Here is a 17598-nt window from a genome sequence, read left to right as displayed (position 1 = left end):
TTTGTACATGTAGGTAGGGTTGAACCACAATGCAACCTCAACCCAGGAGGAGCCAATGTCCAAGTCTCATCGCCCAGTGCTACAGGCGTTCCTCCAGTTCCTCCAGGGAACCTGCACCGGGAACCCAAGATCTCAACCCCCGAGCGGTATGACGGCCCCCTGGGAGGATTCAAGGGGTTCCTCACTTAGTGTTCTCTGGTGTTCGAGCTACAGTCCACCTCGTTCCACACTGATCGGGCCATGATCGCGCTACATCATCTCTCTACTTTCGGGCAAGGCCCTGGTGTGGGCAACGGCGGTGTGGGAACAGCAGYCACTATCCTGCAGCTCCATATTAGCCTTCATTGTCGAGCTGTCATGAGTCTTTGACCAACCAGTCAGCGGACGAGAAGCAGCCAGCCGACTGTTCAACATCCGCCAAGGAGCCAGACCTGTGGCTGGCTTCGCCATTGAGTTCCGCAGCCTCGCCGCCGGGAATGGGTGGAATACGGAGGCCCTGGTCACCGCTTTCCACCAGGGCTTGTCTAACTCCATCAATGATGAACTGGCCCCTTGGGAACTGGGAGAGGACCTTGAGTCCCTGATAACGCTGGAAATCAAGATCGACAACCGCCTCCGAGAACGCGTGAGACAGCGCCTTTTTGACACCACCCCAGTATCACAGTTTCCTGAGCACCCCAAGCCCCCCAAACACAGCATTGAGGAGCCCATGCAGCTGGGAYGTACACGTCTGAGCCGACAGGTGCATGACAGGCGCATGCATGAAGGCTGCTGCCTCTACTGAACCACTCAGACTCTTAGTTTTCTTTTTATCACTGCTCCCGAGAACCCCCTTATCCTAGGGTACCCCTGGCTAGTGCTACATAACCCACTATTCTCCTGTTCCACGGAACACCTCCCAGGCTGGGGTAAGGACTGCCAGACTAAATCTAAGACCACCACCAAGAGCCTCACYRTGTCYTCCTGCATCCATTGAAGACCAAGACTCTCCCTGCCGAATACTTYGACCTCCGGGAGGCCTTCAGTAAGAGGCAAGCGTTTTCCAAGTTTCCTTCCTGGGTCACATTATCTCTACCGCAGGTATCCAAATAGGCTCCGTAAAGGTTGAGGCAGTCACCGACTGGCCCCGTCCCACCTCACTCAAGCAGGTCCAGCRGTTCCTCGGGTTTGCCAATTTTTACAGGCATTTTATACGCAACTTTGGTGAGGTGGCAGCGCCTCTCAGGGTCCTAACCCTGCAAGTCCCAGACCCATTTTTGCTGGACTCCCGAGGCTGACAGGGCATTCATGGAGCTCAAGGGACGTTTCACCTCTGGACCCATCCTCGTTCATCCTGATCCTACTCATCCCTTTGTGGTAGAGGTGAACGCCTCGGACACCGGCGCAAGGGCGGTCCTTTCACAGCGGAACGAGGAGGACAAGAAACTGCACCCATGCGCCTTTCTCTCCAAATGGTTCTCGCCAGCGGAACACAACTATGATGTAGGCAACCGGGAGTGGCAGTTAAGTGGGCTCTTGAGGGGTGGAGACACTGGTTGGAAGGGACATCTCATCCTTTCGTGATCTGGACGGACCATAAGAACTTGGTCTCCATTCAAGAAGCCAAGAGGTTGAACGCTCGACAAGCTAGGGCTCTATTTTTTAASAGGTTYGATTTCACACTAGCCTATCACCCGGGATCCAAGAATCAGAAAGCAGATGTCCCGCCAACACGATGTCTCWAAYGAGGAGAGGGAATCCGAGCCCATCATCCCCAGCTTCCGCATTCTGGCCCCTCTGATATGGAGTATTGAGTCCACGGTCCGACAAGCCCAGACCTGAGAACCTGACCCCGGCAGTGGACCCACTAACAGACTTTACGTTCCGCGATCAGCCCGTTCCCGAGTACTACAATGGGGTCACCCCTCTAACTTAACTGGGCATCCAGGGGTCTATCGGATACTTGGGCGGAAATTCTGGTGGCCCAACATGATTGAGGATGTGGGATCCTTTGTTGTGRCCTGTTCCACCTGTGCCCAAAGCAAGTCCTCAAGACAGCGACCGGCTGGGTTGCTCCAACCTCTGGCCATCCCAAGCCGGCCCTGGTCCCACCTTTCCGTAGACTTTATCACAGGGTTACCACCATTCCAAGTGTTTACCAATATCCTGGTGGTCGTTGATCGGTTCTCCAAGACAGCCCATTTCATTACCTTACCCAAGTTGCCCTCAGCGAAGGAGACTGCTAATCTCATGATTACCCATGTCTTTCAACTACACGGACTTCCCCAGGACATTGTCTTGGATCTTGGGCCCCATTTCGTCACACGGTATTGGAAAGCCTTCMGCTCCCTGTTGGGGGCCTCGGTGAGTCTCTCCTCAGGATTCCACCCACAGCAGAATGGGAAAACATGGCGGGCCAACCAGGAGCTGAAGATGTTCCTCCGCTGTATCGTCTCCACCCAGGCCAGCAACTGGAGCAAGTTCCTCGTCTGGGCGGAGTATGCTCACAGCACACTGCCGAACTCGTCCACTGGACTATCGCAGTTTGAGTGTCAGTTTGGGTTCTTTATCCTTAACCACTGATTCCTCGTCTGGTCTCTTCTCTGCAACTGGGTCCAACCTTACCATGTCACAGCAAGAGGAAGAGATACAGCTCAATCATTGGCTCCTTTGAGGGGAGGCTCCKCGTCTCCTCCATTAATTCTCTCCAGCAGTAGATCTAATCCCAGTCTTGTAAAGTCTCTGCAACATAGCAGCCKCTGAATGGCTGTATCCATGACTGAAAAACTGCCTCATGTTCTGACTGCTTTCAAGCCTCACTAATGCGATTGAGATTCAATCTTTTCTTTCATTTTCTCTGACGCTCTGTCTAACTGGGTCTGGAGCAGGCCCAAAGGAGTTCTACTGATGCAGGCAGCACAGCGCCTTTACCTGGCTGTCACTGTTCAGACTCCATCATGTAGGGGATGAGTTTAAAAAGAAAATCCCAAACCTTTCTTCAGCCACTCTAATGTGCTAGTGACAGTGTAACACTGTGAACTGTCTCTTATAGTACAGTTGAGGTAATACARGTCAAACTTCATGTTTGTCTAACTTCCTATATACCATACCTCTGTCAATTCCAGGGTATGATAATGATGTATTACAATGATTAAGTACATACACAACAGACGTCAGGTTGTCATGAAATATTATTTGATATTTGTGAACTATGTGAACTGTGGTTTTTATGGAATTGACAGTGTAACATTATCCTTATAGACGGGAAATGGGCATTATAGTAGGCTCAAGTGGAATTATTGATTTTGCTTMGAATTTTCAGTCTTTCGCAGGGCCTATTCTACAGTAAAGCATTCCTCGGTGTCACTGTCTCTGTTGTCCAGCTGGAGTGCAATCCTGCCAACAAAGGTGTGATCTGTTTGAAAACAAATATGCCAAGATAACTCATGTTTTTATCTATTTTAAAATATAAACATTCAAAGCTAYACACTCTAAAGTGGCTGTTGGCTGACTTGAACCAATTAATAGTATCCTAGCAACAGCAGTCAATATGTTTCTTAGCAACACCATTTGGATATGCATAAATTATATTTAATTCAAAACGGGTTGGTCTAAACAAGCATTTTTTTTATTTTAACTTTTATTTAACCTTTTTAACTAGGCAAGTCAGTTAAGAACAAATTCTTATTTACAATGACGGCCTAGGAACAGTGGGTTAACTGCCTTGTGATTGGTTGAGATGCGTTCTAAGCCATACTAAAAAACCTGTTTAGCATGGGTAAGCCTATGTCGCAAAAATTGGCATATTTTTTCCGTTCCATCTGAGAGATCCCTGCGGATCCACTGTTCCATCAGCCCAGCCAGCCAATCCATTAACTTCATCTCCACTGCAAAAAAAGCATAGTGTAACGCTCGTCGTCGTAAGGAATAGTGGACCAAAGCGCAGCGTGGTAAGTGTTCATGRTTTTATTTAATATCAAAAACACTCGAACAAAGTAATAAAAACGAAAGCGAACAGTTCTGTCAAATAAACMGATACTAAACAGAAAATAACTACCCACAAAACACAGTTGGGAAAAGGCTGCCTAAGTATGATTCCCAATCAGAGACAGACAGCTGCCTCTGATTGGGAACCACACTCGGCCAAAAACAAAGAAATAGAAAACATAGAAATAAAGAAACTAGAATGCCCACCCTAGTCACACCCTGGCCTAACCAAAATAGAGAATAAAGCCTCTCTATGGCCAGGGCGTGACACATAGAGATATTATGTATCCTTGCTTCTAGCCTAACATATGTTATGCAACAACGGGGTTTGTACAAATTTTGCTGTCTGTCTCTCGACGTTTGCAACATTGTTTCAATATTGAAATTTGATCTCCACTGTCCTATTGAGAATGAACGTGTCAGGACGAGGCAGACGTATTTTCTCAGCCAGTCGAAGGCATGAATCAGCATCATTTTTATGGATATACTAAAAGAAAGAAATGTGAATAAAAAAGCAGGTCAAACAAAATGAAATGCAGCTAGTTTGCTGTCTTAGAGTTTTTTTAACCTTTATTAGGCAAGTCAGTTAAGAACAAATTCTTATTTWCAATGACGGCCTAAGAACAGTGGGTTAACTGCCTTGTTCAGGGGCAGAATGACAGATGTTTACCTTGTCAGCTCAGGGATTCAATTTAGCAACCTTTCGGTTACTGGCCCAATGCTCTAACCACTAGGCCACCTGCCACYCCAAGGTGAATGAAGTGATTGTTAGCCTTAGTAGGCTAGCTGGCATACAAAGGATAAGAGCGTTGCCAGCCAGCATGGCAACCTGACCGATAGAATGAATGGCCAGCCGGCTTGGCTAGCAACCATAGATATGTCAGGACTAGGCCTATATTTTTGTTAAGGGATGAAATAGTAGCCTATGAATACATTTATCAAAATAAAGTTTTTAATGTAATTGGTAACCCCTTGTAGAAAAGCAATTGTACACAAGAGGGCGTGCAAAACAACTATTTTAGCACAGCTGTGCTGATCTACGGTAGTCGGCTCCGCTTCGTACCTATGACCGCAGCACATCCGTGCTAAAAAAGTAGTTTAGCACGCCCTCTTGTGTATAATTGCTTTAGCAGGGCCTTTGAGTAAAGTATTTGAGGAAGCTAAGGCTCACACATTATCAATAAGGAATCATCAGGCACCATCATCTTAGAAGTCATAAAAATATGAGCTTCCAGGAGGTTACTGTATGTCTAGATTTTGCATAATCTTATAGGAGCCTACTCTGAAAGGGATAGAAGTGGCAGATATCACTCAACTCAATTCAGGTATCTCTCTGTCTCACACTGCATTCAACCCTCATTATGTCTCGTTTTCTGACTGACTGCTGAAAGCCTTTATCACACAATGCCTCTGTCTGAGACCCTTCCTGTGTGTGTCTGTCCTTGGAGGTAGACTCTGTTAATGAAGAGATCATAGTTTTCTTTATCATCAGGCCCTTCAGCTCACACACACAGAGCAGCAATTAGACCTCTATCACTCGTCTTCTGTAATCAGCCCACAGCAGCCAGGCTTAATGTTATCTATTAATGCTTTCTCTCTCCCTGTGTAATGACCAGTGGAGGCTGCTGAGGGGAGGACGGCTCATAATAATTTCTGGAACGGAGCAAATTGAATGGCGTTAAACACAAGGAAACCACGTGTCTGATGTTTTTGATACCATTCCACTTATTCCGCTCCAGCCATTACCACGAGCCCATCCTCCCCAATTAAGGTGCCACCAACCTCCTGTGGTAATGACCTACAGTGATATGATCTGTGGCTGAAAGGGCTTTGCGTCAGGTGCTACCTGCTGCTCAGGACACTAATATTTGATATTTAACAAGCCCATTAGTTAACAAAACACCTTTTCTGATTGTCACTCATATTACAGGTACATCTGAGACAAGACACACCTTATTCAGTCTCCATTTAATATGGATGGCTCTGAATTGAATTACAGATTTTGGGAAATGAGCTCTATTCACATGCATTTTGAGGTTGTGGCTATTTCTCTGGGCCAGCCATTTGATAATCAGTTTTACAAATTCATGTAATTTTCCTCAACCCCTCATCTGGAGCTGGGAATCCTGTAACTTGTCAATGATGCAGGGCTTTGAACCCACATCCTTTTAACGGGCTGCACTCTGCGCACACACCCAATCCTGGCGACCTCAGCGTAATAGAATATGGACCTGTGAGCCAACACTGTAGTATTCACCCTACTTGTGTTACTATCACACTACTAATAGACCTCTCTGTCTGTCTACCATTAGTGCAGTACACAAGGCCAACCACAGGCTTCATGTATCATATGTTGCTCTACTTGTGTAGATATGCACACAAAACATGACTGACGTAATATCAAATAATCTGAAGCTAATTTGTATACTAAGATCAATCAAATAGTCTCTGTTTGTGCAAACAATCTTAAAGGGAAATTACACCACTTTTCAACCTCATTTTCAATCCATTGCATAAACCATTATCTCTTGCTGATACTGTCCCTAAATTACACCCTGTACTTGTAAACAACATTGTATCACTGTTTTGATGTTTTTTTATGAAAATACTGCCATGTTTGATTGCTATATGGTCTACTATATTAATTCTCTCAGTATTACTTTGGTGCAGACTGCAGTATAGTCCTTTATAGAATCCGTCATCTCCTCTCTGCAGAGGCAGGGTCAGAGGCAGGGTCAGAGACAGGGTCAGAGCCAGAGACAGGTTTAGAGACAGGGTCAGAGCCAGAGACAGGGTCAGAGACAGGGTCAGAGCCAGAGACAGGGTCAGAGACAGGGTCAGAGACTGGACAGAGACAGGGTCAGAGACTGGACAGAGACAGGGTCAGAGCCTGAGACAGGGTCAGAGCCAGAGACAGGGTCAGAGCCAGTGTCAGAGACAGGGTCACAGGCAGAGACTGGTTCAGAGACTGGGTCAGAGACTGGGTCAGAGACTGGGTCAGAGACTGGGACAGAGACTGGACAGAGGCAGAGACAGGGGCAGAGATAGAGGATGGTGAAAGAATGATCACACTCTTAAACCTCCTCCTTCCTGCTGTCACACTATAACCTGAACTCTAAAACCTCGAGAGAGAAAAAAATCTGATGCTGATGAAACATGGCCACGGCACCAACCCCAGATTCCATTCTGTCTCCATCTTTACTATACCAGCTCAGCAATGTCCATAGTGTGCAATTTGACAACAAAGTTATAACTCTTCTAAAGTATCAGACAGCCTCTTCGTAGATCCTCTAGTCACACAGTAGGCTATATTTCATATTATCAAGCAATGATGAGACTTGGATTAATGTTCATTCTTTGGTATGCAATCACCAGAAATGCCAATACAAAGTCTTAGAAAAGTCTCAGCACATTATCTCATTTGTTCTTATCAGACCAGTATGCAAATTGTTTCTGAACCTACAGCTGGCATTGGCTGAGATAATGGAATTCGATATTCACTCTCTATTTTCTTGGCCTGTTTACGGTTTTCTGTGATAATTAATTATAAGGTTGATGGAACAAAGTGTTCTAATTATCTTAGAAATCTTATTGTGTGTCTGCTTACAAGAGCTGACAATTAAGTTTATCCAAAAGAACATAAAGCTTGTTTGACAGCACAAACCATTTCCCCACAATGGCAAAGCAGGAAGAATATTGTCTATTTCATCCAGTGAAATTAAACTGACTATAGATGAGTACGGCCAAGGCTGCATCCTAGCTGACTACTGCCTATATTTCGTTTTTTCTCTTAAGCTTAGAGAAAGTGCCTGTCTTCAACCTTGGGGGAAAATATGTTCTAAAAGCACTCTGCAGCAAGGAAGCTTTCAGAGGCAGTGAAAGACATGCAGAGAGGGACTTATCTGATGTGTGTTCAGATGGGCAGAAGGGTGCTAAGGCTTCTCTCATCCTCTATCTCCTCCCCCCTACGCCTCTCTCTATCTCTCCTCTCGCCAGGTGTACGAACGAGGGACCAACGTGGAGCAATTTGTTACCCGCTTCCTGTTGAAGGAGTCAGCCAATCAGATTCATTCTCTGCTGAACTCGGTGGAGAGTGCTGTGGACGTTATTGACGAGCAGCACTGTAGTCAGTCAGGGTGAGTTGTGGAGTGAGGAGGACACCACTGCTGTGTCATGTCATTATGTGTGTGAAATTTAGCCTGGAAGTCCCCCAAATGAAAATCACTCAGGTTCCTAGCAATGTGCCTTCTCTGGTTACTTAAGTGATCCACCCTCATCCTCTCTCTCTCTCTCTCATCTCTCATCTCTCTCTGGGGCAGCTGGTAGCCTAGTGGTTAGAGCATTGGGCCAGTAATCTAAAGGTTGCTGGATTGAATCCCCGATCTGACAAGGTAAACATTTGTCRTTCTGCCCCTGAGCAAGGCAGTTAACCCACTGTTCCCCAGGTGCCAAAGACATGGATGTTGATTATGGCAGCCCCCACACCTCTCTGATTCAGAGGGTTAAATGTGGAAGATGCATTCAGCTGTACAACTGACTAGGTATCTCCCTTTGTTTGTCTGTATTTCACTCCCTCTGTATAGGTACCCTATTAAGGTCAGTCAACAGGTTCCAGAGAAATGTTATGAGAACCCAGTGCCTGACTACCCTCCTAACAACAGAATCAGTGCTGCTAAGGATGCTGCCCCAAGGATCATCAACACTGCTACAGGTGAGGCCTCTATGCCTGTGTCACACACAACATACTGTACACTGGCATAGGCCTACAGTAYGTAGTCTCTCACTGAATAAGTTTTGTATGGATTGGAGTCAATTATCCAGCCCCTTCTACAATCTGCTGATTCATTTAAGTGATGTACTTTACCTTCTGTCTCCCTCTCTCTCCCCTAAGAACACTGAACACCCTCTCTCTCCCCTTAAAACACATCACGTTTAAGCAGAATGTAGACATGTGTCACCTGAACCAAATGCAATGTAAAAAAAAAAATTCTGAATGAAGTCTGACATACATTTGTCATTTGCATTTGTGATTAGCTTGGAGACAAGCCTGGTAGAATGAATCAAGCAGAATGGAAATCAAAAGCACTGTTCTCTTCAGGCAGAGTGTTTTATTTCCCATTTTCTACATTCTCAATCAATCATCTACAGGAACATGGAGATGTGACTAGCGGCTCCWGCTCTCCCACAGAGAGGATGAGGATGAGGCAGGGAGGGAGGAAGAAGCGGCTGTAACAATGACACAGATATGCAGATTAAAAAGTCAAATACATTATACACTGCATGCAGCCATCACTTCAGTTAGAGTTGGTTCTGCAGTGAGCAGGGGTGAAAGCAGCACATGTAGGCCTATGGGTTTGAGTAGCAATATCAGTCTTCCAAAACCAGTGTGCATATGCCAGACACCCTTATTTGTAGATTTCTTCATTCATTCAGAACCACAATGACATTTCAGCTGTTTCATGCTTCTGTCTCAAAGATAATTCTGGAATATATCAATTTAAAGCAGCTTGCATAACRTACAGCATTCAGAGCAATTACAGAATAAACAAAGAGTGCACAATCAGCATGCATCATGCATGCACTAGATAAGCATTATGTATTGTGGTGTACAAGCATTATGTATTGTGGTGTACGTTTTCAGACCAAGTGCTGAAAACGAACTTTCCAATGGGGATAAATAATCCCTTTTCCCCTGAATCCATTCCTGAATTTCAATTAGAGAGTGGCTCCACTGAAAAGCAGAGTTAGAGCTTCTGGCTATGGCCTCACAAATTAATTCCAGTCCAAACTGCTCTCATTTATTAACAGGCTTTATAGAATTACATTAGAATGACATGGAAACCATAGAAACGGGCAATTTTGAGTCCATTACTTAAGCCTGACACCAGTTAAACATTTCCCACAGACACTCATAAACCTGACAGTTTGGGCAATAAAAACCAGTATTACAGCTGTCAGCGGCTGGAAATAGGGCCTTGATTGGGGCCAGCTTGGTCTGGCCTGTCATTTATTTTATCAGGAAGAAAATATTGATCAATACTTCCCTGTGCCCCCTCCCCCTCTCTCTGTCTCTCACTCTTAGACTCACTCGTTCTTTCCTGACTTTCCCTCACACTTTTATCAAATATATTTATAAATATAAATATATATTTTTCCTACAGTTGTTCCTGCTATATTGCAATATCCCTCTTTTTTTATCATGGCAGACAAAACATTCTTGTTGCAGAATCTGTCTGTGCTCTCTCCACTGATCAGGGAATACCTTGCCAGTGAATGTGCTAAATTTAAACATTCATGCTGATCAGATTTGTGGAACTGCCTCCTTGCAGGACTATATGACACTGTGGGAGAAATTTTGTTTTTAAGTAGGTAACATTGTTCAATGTTACCTGAGTCAAGCCACATTCCTCCATGCATTTTGACAAGGGTGTACTTGTGCTTGTGTGTGTGAGTGTGCAGGCATCAGTGTGTGGAATGAAAATGTTCCTGCGAAAATGTTCCTGCCATATGTTGGACAGTATGCTAAGGCAGCTGCACATGGAGATGGCTGTCTGTTGTTAGCATTGCCAGTCAGGAATAATGACAGCTCTCCTGTGTATGACAGAGAGCATGCTCAAACAGCATGGACAGCCATTCAGCCCCAACTGACCAAATGTGCCTGCTATGTGCATGCTTCAAACGTCTCTATGGTTAAGGCTGGTAGGTTCCAAGATGCCACAGCCCCTCTAAGCTCTGTGCTTCTGTGGTAAGCTCATCGACACAGGGGGAAGTGTCATCCTCTAATTGGCTTGGCACCTTGAGAGGTGATGATTTTAAAGAGCAGAAAGCCCTTTTCCACCATTAATTGGTTATGTTGCATCACATAGAGGGGAGAAGAATGGAAGGATTAATATTATTGGCCTTCCTATTCATTTCTGCCTCACTGAGGCCTCTTATCACAGGGCCTCTCAGTKTGTTTCATTCTATTGTCATTGTCGTCCTGGCTGTGCCTTTACTGCACACACTATTATCCAGGGTGACTCACAAAGGCAAAGCTAATCACGAGCCAAGTACGTTAGGATAGAATGTGTTATTGCTTTCTACACAGAGCTGAAAATCAATAAAGGCCTCTTCTCTGCTGAGGCACAAGGTATATATTTGTCAAACCTTGAATAGTCATGATTTTTCCTGATTAACACATTTTATTCCCTATTTATCAGACCTGGTTGGAACTCTTTAATTGCCTCAAATATTCATAGACTCTGGAGGAAAAGATCTATACCATAAAATGTGTTGAATGCTGAGAATGTGTTGGCTTCAGGTGTTGAATGCTGGGAGTGTGTTGGCTCTGTTCTATCAGGGGTGGTGGAGGTAAGGAAAGAGACGCTGGAGGCACAGATCAACCGACTAGCTGAGCTGATTGGACGCCTTGAGAACAAGGTAAGAACACCCACCCTGCTCAAAAAAAGTATTGTAATAAAATACAAAAATTACACTAAACAAAAATACAAATGCAACATATAAAGTGTTGGTCCTATGATTCATGAGCTGAAATAAAAGATCCCAGAAATGTTCCATTYGCATAAAAAGCTTATTTCTATCAAATTGTGTGTACAATTTTGTTTACATCCCTGTTAGTGAGCATTTCTCCTTTGCCAAGATAATCCATCCACCTGACAGGTGTGGATTATCAARAAGCTGATTAAACAGCATGGTCATTACACAGGTCCACCTTGTGCTGGGAACAATAACAGGCCACTCTAAAATGTGCAGTTTTGTCACACAACACAATGCCAACAATATTGCAAGTTTTGCGGGAACGTACAATTGGAATGCTGATTGCAGGAATGTTCACCAGAGCTGTTGCCAGAGAATTTAATGTTCATTTCTCTACCATACATCGTTTGAGAAAATTTGACAGTACGTCCAACAGKCCTCACAACCACAGACCATGTGGTTGCCCAGGACCTCCACAACCCTGCTTCTTCACCTGCGGRATCGTCTGAGACCAGCCACACAGACAGCTGATGAAACTGTGGGTTTGCACAACCAAAGAATTTCTGCACAAACTGTCAGAAACCATCTCAGGGAAGCTCATCTGTGTGCTCGTCATCCGCACAAGGGTCTTGACCTGACTGCAGTTTGGCATCATAACCGACAGTGGGCAAATGCTCACCTTCAATGGCCACTGTCACGATGAATCCCGGTTTCAACTGTATCGGGCAGATGGCAGACAGCGTGTATGGCGTCGTCTGGGTGAGCGGTTTGCTGATGTCAACGTTGTGAACAGAGTGCCCCATGGTGGTGGTGGGGTTATGGTATGGACAGGCATAAGTCACTGACAGCTAACACAATTGCATTTTATCAATGGAAATTTGAATGCACAGAGATACTGTGACAAGATCCTGAGGCCCATTGTCGTGCCATTCATCTGCCGCCATCACCTCATGTTTCAGCATGGTAATGCACGGCCCCATGTCGCAAGGATCTGTACACAATTCCTGGAAGCTGAAAATGTCCCAGATCTTCTATGGCCTGCACACTCAACAGACATGTCACCCATTGAGCATGTTTGGGATGCTCTGCATCAACATGTACAACAGCGTGTTCCAGTTCCCGCTAATATCCAGCAATTTTGCATAGCCAGCGAAGAAGAGATGGACAACATTCCACAGGCCACAATCAACAACCAGATCAACTCTATGTGAAGAAGATGTGTCTCGCTGCATGAGGCTAATGGTGGTCACACCAGATACTGACTGGTTTTCTGATCTATGCCCCAACCTTTGTTTTTAATCCATAGATTAAGGCCTAATGAATGTATTTAAATTGACTGATTTCCTTATATGAACTGTAACTCAGTAAAATCTTTGAAATTGTTGCATGTTGTGTTATCTTAGAAAATGCAGTTTGTATTTTCTACTTCGGCATGATCAGCTCAGAAATTGATGACTACAAACTTGAAATCACTGATTATCATCACAATTTAGCCCACCCCAGTCATAGACTGTTCTCTCTACTACCGCATGGCAAGCGGTACCGGAGTGCCAAGTCTAGGACAAAAAGGCTTCTCAACAGTTTTTACCCCCAAGCCATAAGACTCCTGAACAGGTAATCAAATGGCTACCCAGACTATTTGCATTGTGTCCCCCCCCCAACCCCTCTTTTACGCTACTGCTACTCTCTGTTCATCATATATGTATCGTCACTTTAACCATATCTACATGTACATACTACCTCAATCAGCCTGACTAACCGGTGTCTGTATGTAGCCTCGCTACTTTTATAGCCTCGCTACTGTATATAGCCTGTCTTTTTACTGTTGTTTTATTTCTTTACTTACCTATTGTTCACCTAACACCTTTTTTGCACTATTGGTTAGAGCCTGTAAGTAAGCATTTCACTGTAATGTCTACACCTGTTGTTTTCAGCGCACATGACAAATAAACTTTGATTTGATTTGACTGATTGAATCTCCTGGACAGCTGTCGTGAGTAGCCTAATTTCATTCCATTGGCTATTGTCCATTTTGCTTTGACCTGTCCTGTTTATAGGATGTGGTGTGTTTGTCAACATGTTCATTCATAATTCACATTGAAGCACATTTTTATTTGATAGGACGCCATTTAGGCTATTTAATCAGAAACACTCATGATGTCAAAAGTGTCTCATGACATTATCATAAATTTGGTCGTCCTGTAGGCTACAGAAAAGGCCACAGAGGCTATATAGTATTTATACTGTATAGGCTGCTACATGATTTATGTTAGATGACTTTGACAGAGCGTTGGTGGAGCGCCGCAGGTCTGTGTCTCCAACAGTACCATGGAGATGTGCGCTGGGCATGGACAAGATAAATGTTTCGCGCCCTGCCTTTGGCAAAGTGGACACTGCTTATCATGGGGCAGCATCACCACTCACCTTAATAACCCATATGTCACTGGGTGAATAATGTTTTCATTGTTTTGGCCAGAATTATGTGAGGTGATATGTGTTGTTGGAGGTGCGTCTTGGTCAATTTAGCTTGTTAAATGCCACCCTCGTCAATCTGCTGCCCTAAGAGGCTGCCTAATCATGCCTAATGGGCGGGCCATCCCTGATAGAACCAATCTCTAGCACATCCCATGGCTGCTCGCTAGCGCATCTCCAACAGGTCAGACTCGCTCAAGTGGAACAAACTTAAATTTGTGCCTTTTTCAATGCTGATTTGAATGTCATTGAGAAAACAGAGAAGTGTCAAAGAATTTTTTTCACAAACATCCTTTCTGAATTTAAAAGTAATAGTCGAAGTAATCATCTAGTTTTTCAAAAGTATCTGTAATCTGATTACAATATTTTTTTGCTGGTAATGGATTACAGTTTTTTGTAATCCCTTACATAATCCGTTACACATATTTAGCAGATCAGGGTTGGAGAGTATGTGACCAATAAAATTTGATTTGATTTGATTTGACTTGAGGGCCGAAAAACTGGGACCTGGGAAACTAGGTGAGTGCAAAAACAACAGGTAGAGTCAAAAAACAGAAGTGTTCAGTAAGGACCAAAATTGTACAATACATTTTTTCTGGCACTCCAAAATGTGATGTTGTGCTCCTAGCTTTTTAAAGTAGGGAGCACTGGGCCTCCCGAGTGGCGCAGTGTTCTAAGGCACTGCATCGCAGTACTTGAGGCGTCACTACAGACCCAGGTTCGATCCCGGGCTGTGTCGCAGCTGGGTGCGACTGGGAGACCCATGAGGCAGCGCACAATTGTCCCAGCGTCGTTCGGGTTAGGGGAGGGTTTGGCCGGCCGGGATGTCCTTGTCCCATCGCGCTATAGCGACTCCTTGTGGCAGGCCGGGCACATGCACGCTGACACGGTCGCCAGCTGTACAGTGTTTCCTCCGAAACATTGGTGCGGCTGGCTTCCGGGTTAAGCGAGCAGTGTGTCAAGTAGGGAGCACCAGTGCTAGAGATGTTTTAATATTGAGCCCTGCCTGGGAGGTGCAGCACAGATTGGATGTGTTGTTGGAGATAGAGACCACTATGATGGTCTCGGTTTTGATGGATCGCGGTAAAAGAGCAGGAATAGGCTTTTGTAGGCTACAGTCCAAACTATGTCTTCCAATGGTGCAACTGCTGTTGGCATCCAAAGATTATCCAATTTCAATAAACGCATGGAGGTAAGGATGACAGCAGTGATGTATTCTACGGCGATACGGATATCACTTATTATGGATATCTCCATAGCTCATTGATGTGAATCATACTGCTGCTCTCTCATTTAGCTATTTACGCCTTTACGGATTGTGGTTGTTGTTCACAAATCTAAATGTGGATTTGAACCCAATAATGGTTGAATTCAAGAAGTTTAAGCGAGTTTATGCTCAAACTCGCACAGTTTCGACAGACTTAAAAGGGCAATCTGTAGTTGCTACATCAATTTTTGGACTTATAAATTATATATATATTCTTCAAGAATTAATGGATATATATATATATATATATATTATCAGCATCCTTGAAGAATATAACTTATAAATGCCTCATAAGCTTAGTTCAACTGTTATACTCCATGAGAACCCAAAATATAAGCTTTTTTCCCCCCAATGTTTGTAAACATTGTACATTTTATAGCCTATAGCATAGTTAAAACAATCATTTTGATATCATGAATGGTCTGTCCTTGCATCCATTGCTCTGTCTCTCAATCTGAGCGTGGTTACATTTCTCCAGGCCCATCCCTCAGCGTTTTACCAAAACAGAAGCGGGGCGTCCATTTTGTTATTGTTTCATCTGTGGTATGATTCATGAGCTGAAATAAAAGATCCCAGAAATGTTCCATTTTGCATAAAAAGCTTATTTCTATCAAATTGTGTGTACAATTTTGTTTACATCCCTGGTAGTGAGCATTTCTCCTTTGCCAGATATCCATCCACCTGAACAGGTGTGGATATCAAAAAGCTGATTAAACAGCATGGTCATTACACAGGTCACCTTGTGCTGGGAACAATAACAGGGCCACTCTAAAATGTGCAGTTTTGTCACACAACACAATAGCCAACAATATGCAAGTTTTGCCGGAACGTACAATTGGGAATGCTGATTGCAGAGATGTTCACCAGAGCTGTGCCAGAGAATTTAATGTTCATTTTCTCTACCATACATCGTTTGAGAAAATTTGACAGTACGTCCAACAGTCCTCAACAACCAAACACAATGTGGTTGCCAGGACCTCCACAACCCTGCTTCTTCACCTGCGGAATCGTCTGAGACCAGCCACACAGACAGCTGATGAAACTGTGGGTTTGCACAACCAATAAGAATTTCTGCACAAACTGTCAGAAACCATCTCAGGGAAGCTCATCTGTGTTGCTCGTCATCCGCACAAGGGTCTTGACCTGAATGCAGTTTGGCATCATAAACGCAAGTGGCAAAATGCTCACCATTCATGGCCCTGTCACATGAATCCGGGTTTCAACTGTATTCGGGCAGATGGCAGACAGCGTGATATGGCGTCGTCTGGTGAGCGTTTGCTGATGTCAACGTTGTGAACAGAGTGCCCCATGGTGGTGGTGGCGGGATTATGGTATGGACAGGCAAAGTCACTGGACAGCTAACACAATTGCATTTTATCAATGGAATTTGAATGCACAGAGAATACTGTGACAAGATCCTGAGGCCATTGTCGTGCCATTCATTGCCGCCATCAACCTCATGTTTCAGCATGGTAATCACGGCCCCATGTCGCAAGGATCTGATACACAATTCCTAGGAAGCTGAAAATGTCCCAGATTCTTCATGGCCTGCACACTCAACAGACATGTCACCCATTGAGCAATGTTGGGATGCTCTGCATCAACATGTACAACAGCGTGTTCCAGTTCCCGCTAATATCCAGCAATTTTGCATAGCCAGCGAAGAAGAGATGGACAACATTCCACAGGCACAATCAACAACCAGATCAACTCTATGTGAAAGAAGATGTGTTCTCGCTGCATGAGGCTAATGGTGGTCACACCAGATACTGACTGGTTTTCTGATCTATTGCCCCAACCTTGTGTTTTTACCATAGATTAAGGCCTAATGAATGTATTTAAATTGACTGATTTCCTTATATGAACTGTAACTCAGTAAAATCTTTGAAATTGTTGCATGTTGGTTATCTTAGAAAATGCAGTTTGTATTTTCTACTTCGGCATGATCAGCTCAGAAATTGATGACTACAAACTTGAAATCACTGATTATTATTCACAATTTAGCCCACCCAGTCATAGACTGTTCTCTCTACTACCGCATGGCAAGCCGGTACCGGTAGTGCCAAGTCTAGGACAAAAAGGCTTCTCAACAGTTTTTCCCCCCAAGCCATAAGACTCCTGAACAGAGTAATCAAATGGCTACCCAGACTATTTGCATTGTGTCCTCCCCCCAACCCCTCTTTTACGCTACTGCTACTCTCTGTTCATCATATATGTATCGTCACTTTAACCATATCTACATGTACATACTACCTCAATCAGCCTGACTAACCGGTGTCTGTATGTAGCCTCGCTACTTTTTATAGCCTCGCTACTGTATATAGCCTGTCTTTTTACTGTTGTTTTATTTCTTTACTTACCTATTGTTCACCAACACCTTTTTTGCACTATTGGTTAGGCTGTAAGTAAAGCATTTC

General features: G+C 44.3%; 1 protein-coding gene across 2 annotated transcripts in view; it reads left to right on the top strand.

Annotated features, from left to right (window-relative positions):
* The window catches only part of LOC111962378 (N-terminal EF-hand calcium-binding protein 2-like), a 144374-nt gene that overhangs the window by 96619 nt on the left and 30157 nt on the right, over positions 1-17598 (top strand). For both annotated transcript variants that reach the window (XM_023985429.2, XM_023985428.2), the window contains exons 6-8: positions 7963-8102; positions 8550-8677; positions 11306-11385. In XM_023985429.2, coding sequence (XP_023841197.1) covers positions 7963-8102; positions 8550-8677; positions 11306-11385 — 348 coding nt within the window. The remainder of the gene's footprint in view (positions 1-7962; positions 8103-8549; positions 8678-11305; positions 11386-17598) is intronic.

This window comes from Salvelinus sp. IW2-2015, linkage group LG4q.1:29 (genome assembly GCF_002910315.2).
Source record: "Salvelinus sp. IW2-2015 linkage group LG4q.1:29, ASM291031v2, whole genome shotgun sequence".
Lineage (NCBI taxonomy): Eukaryota > Metazoa > Chordata > Actinopteri > Salmoniformes > Salmonidae > Salvelinus > Salvelinus sp. IW2-2015.
This window is presented reverse-complemented; position numbering and strand designations above follow the sequence as displayed.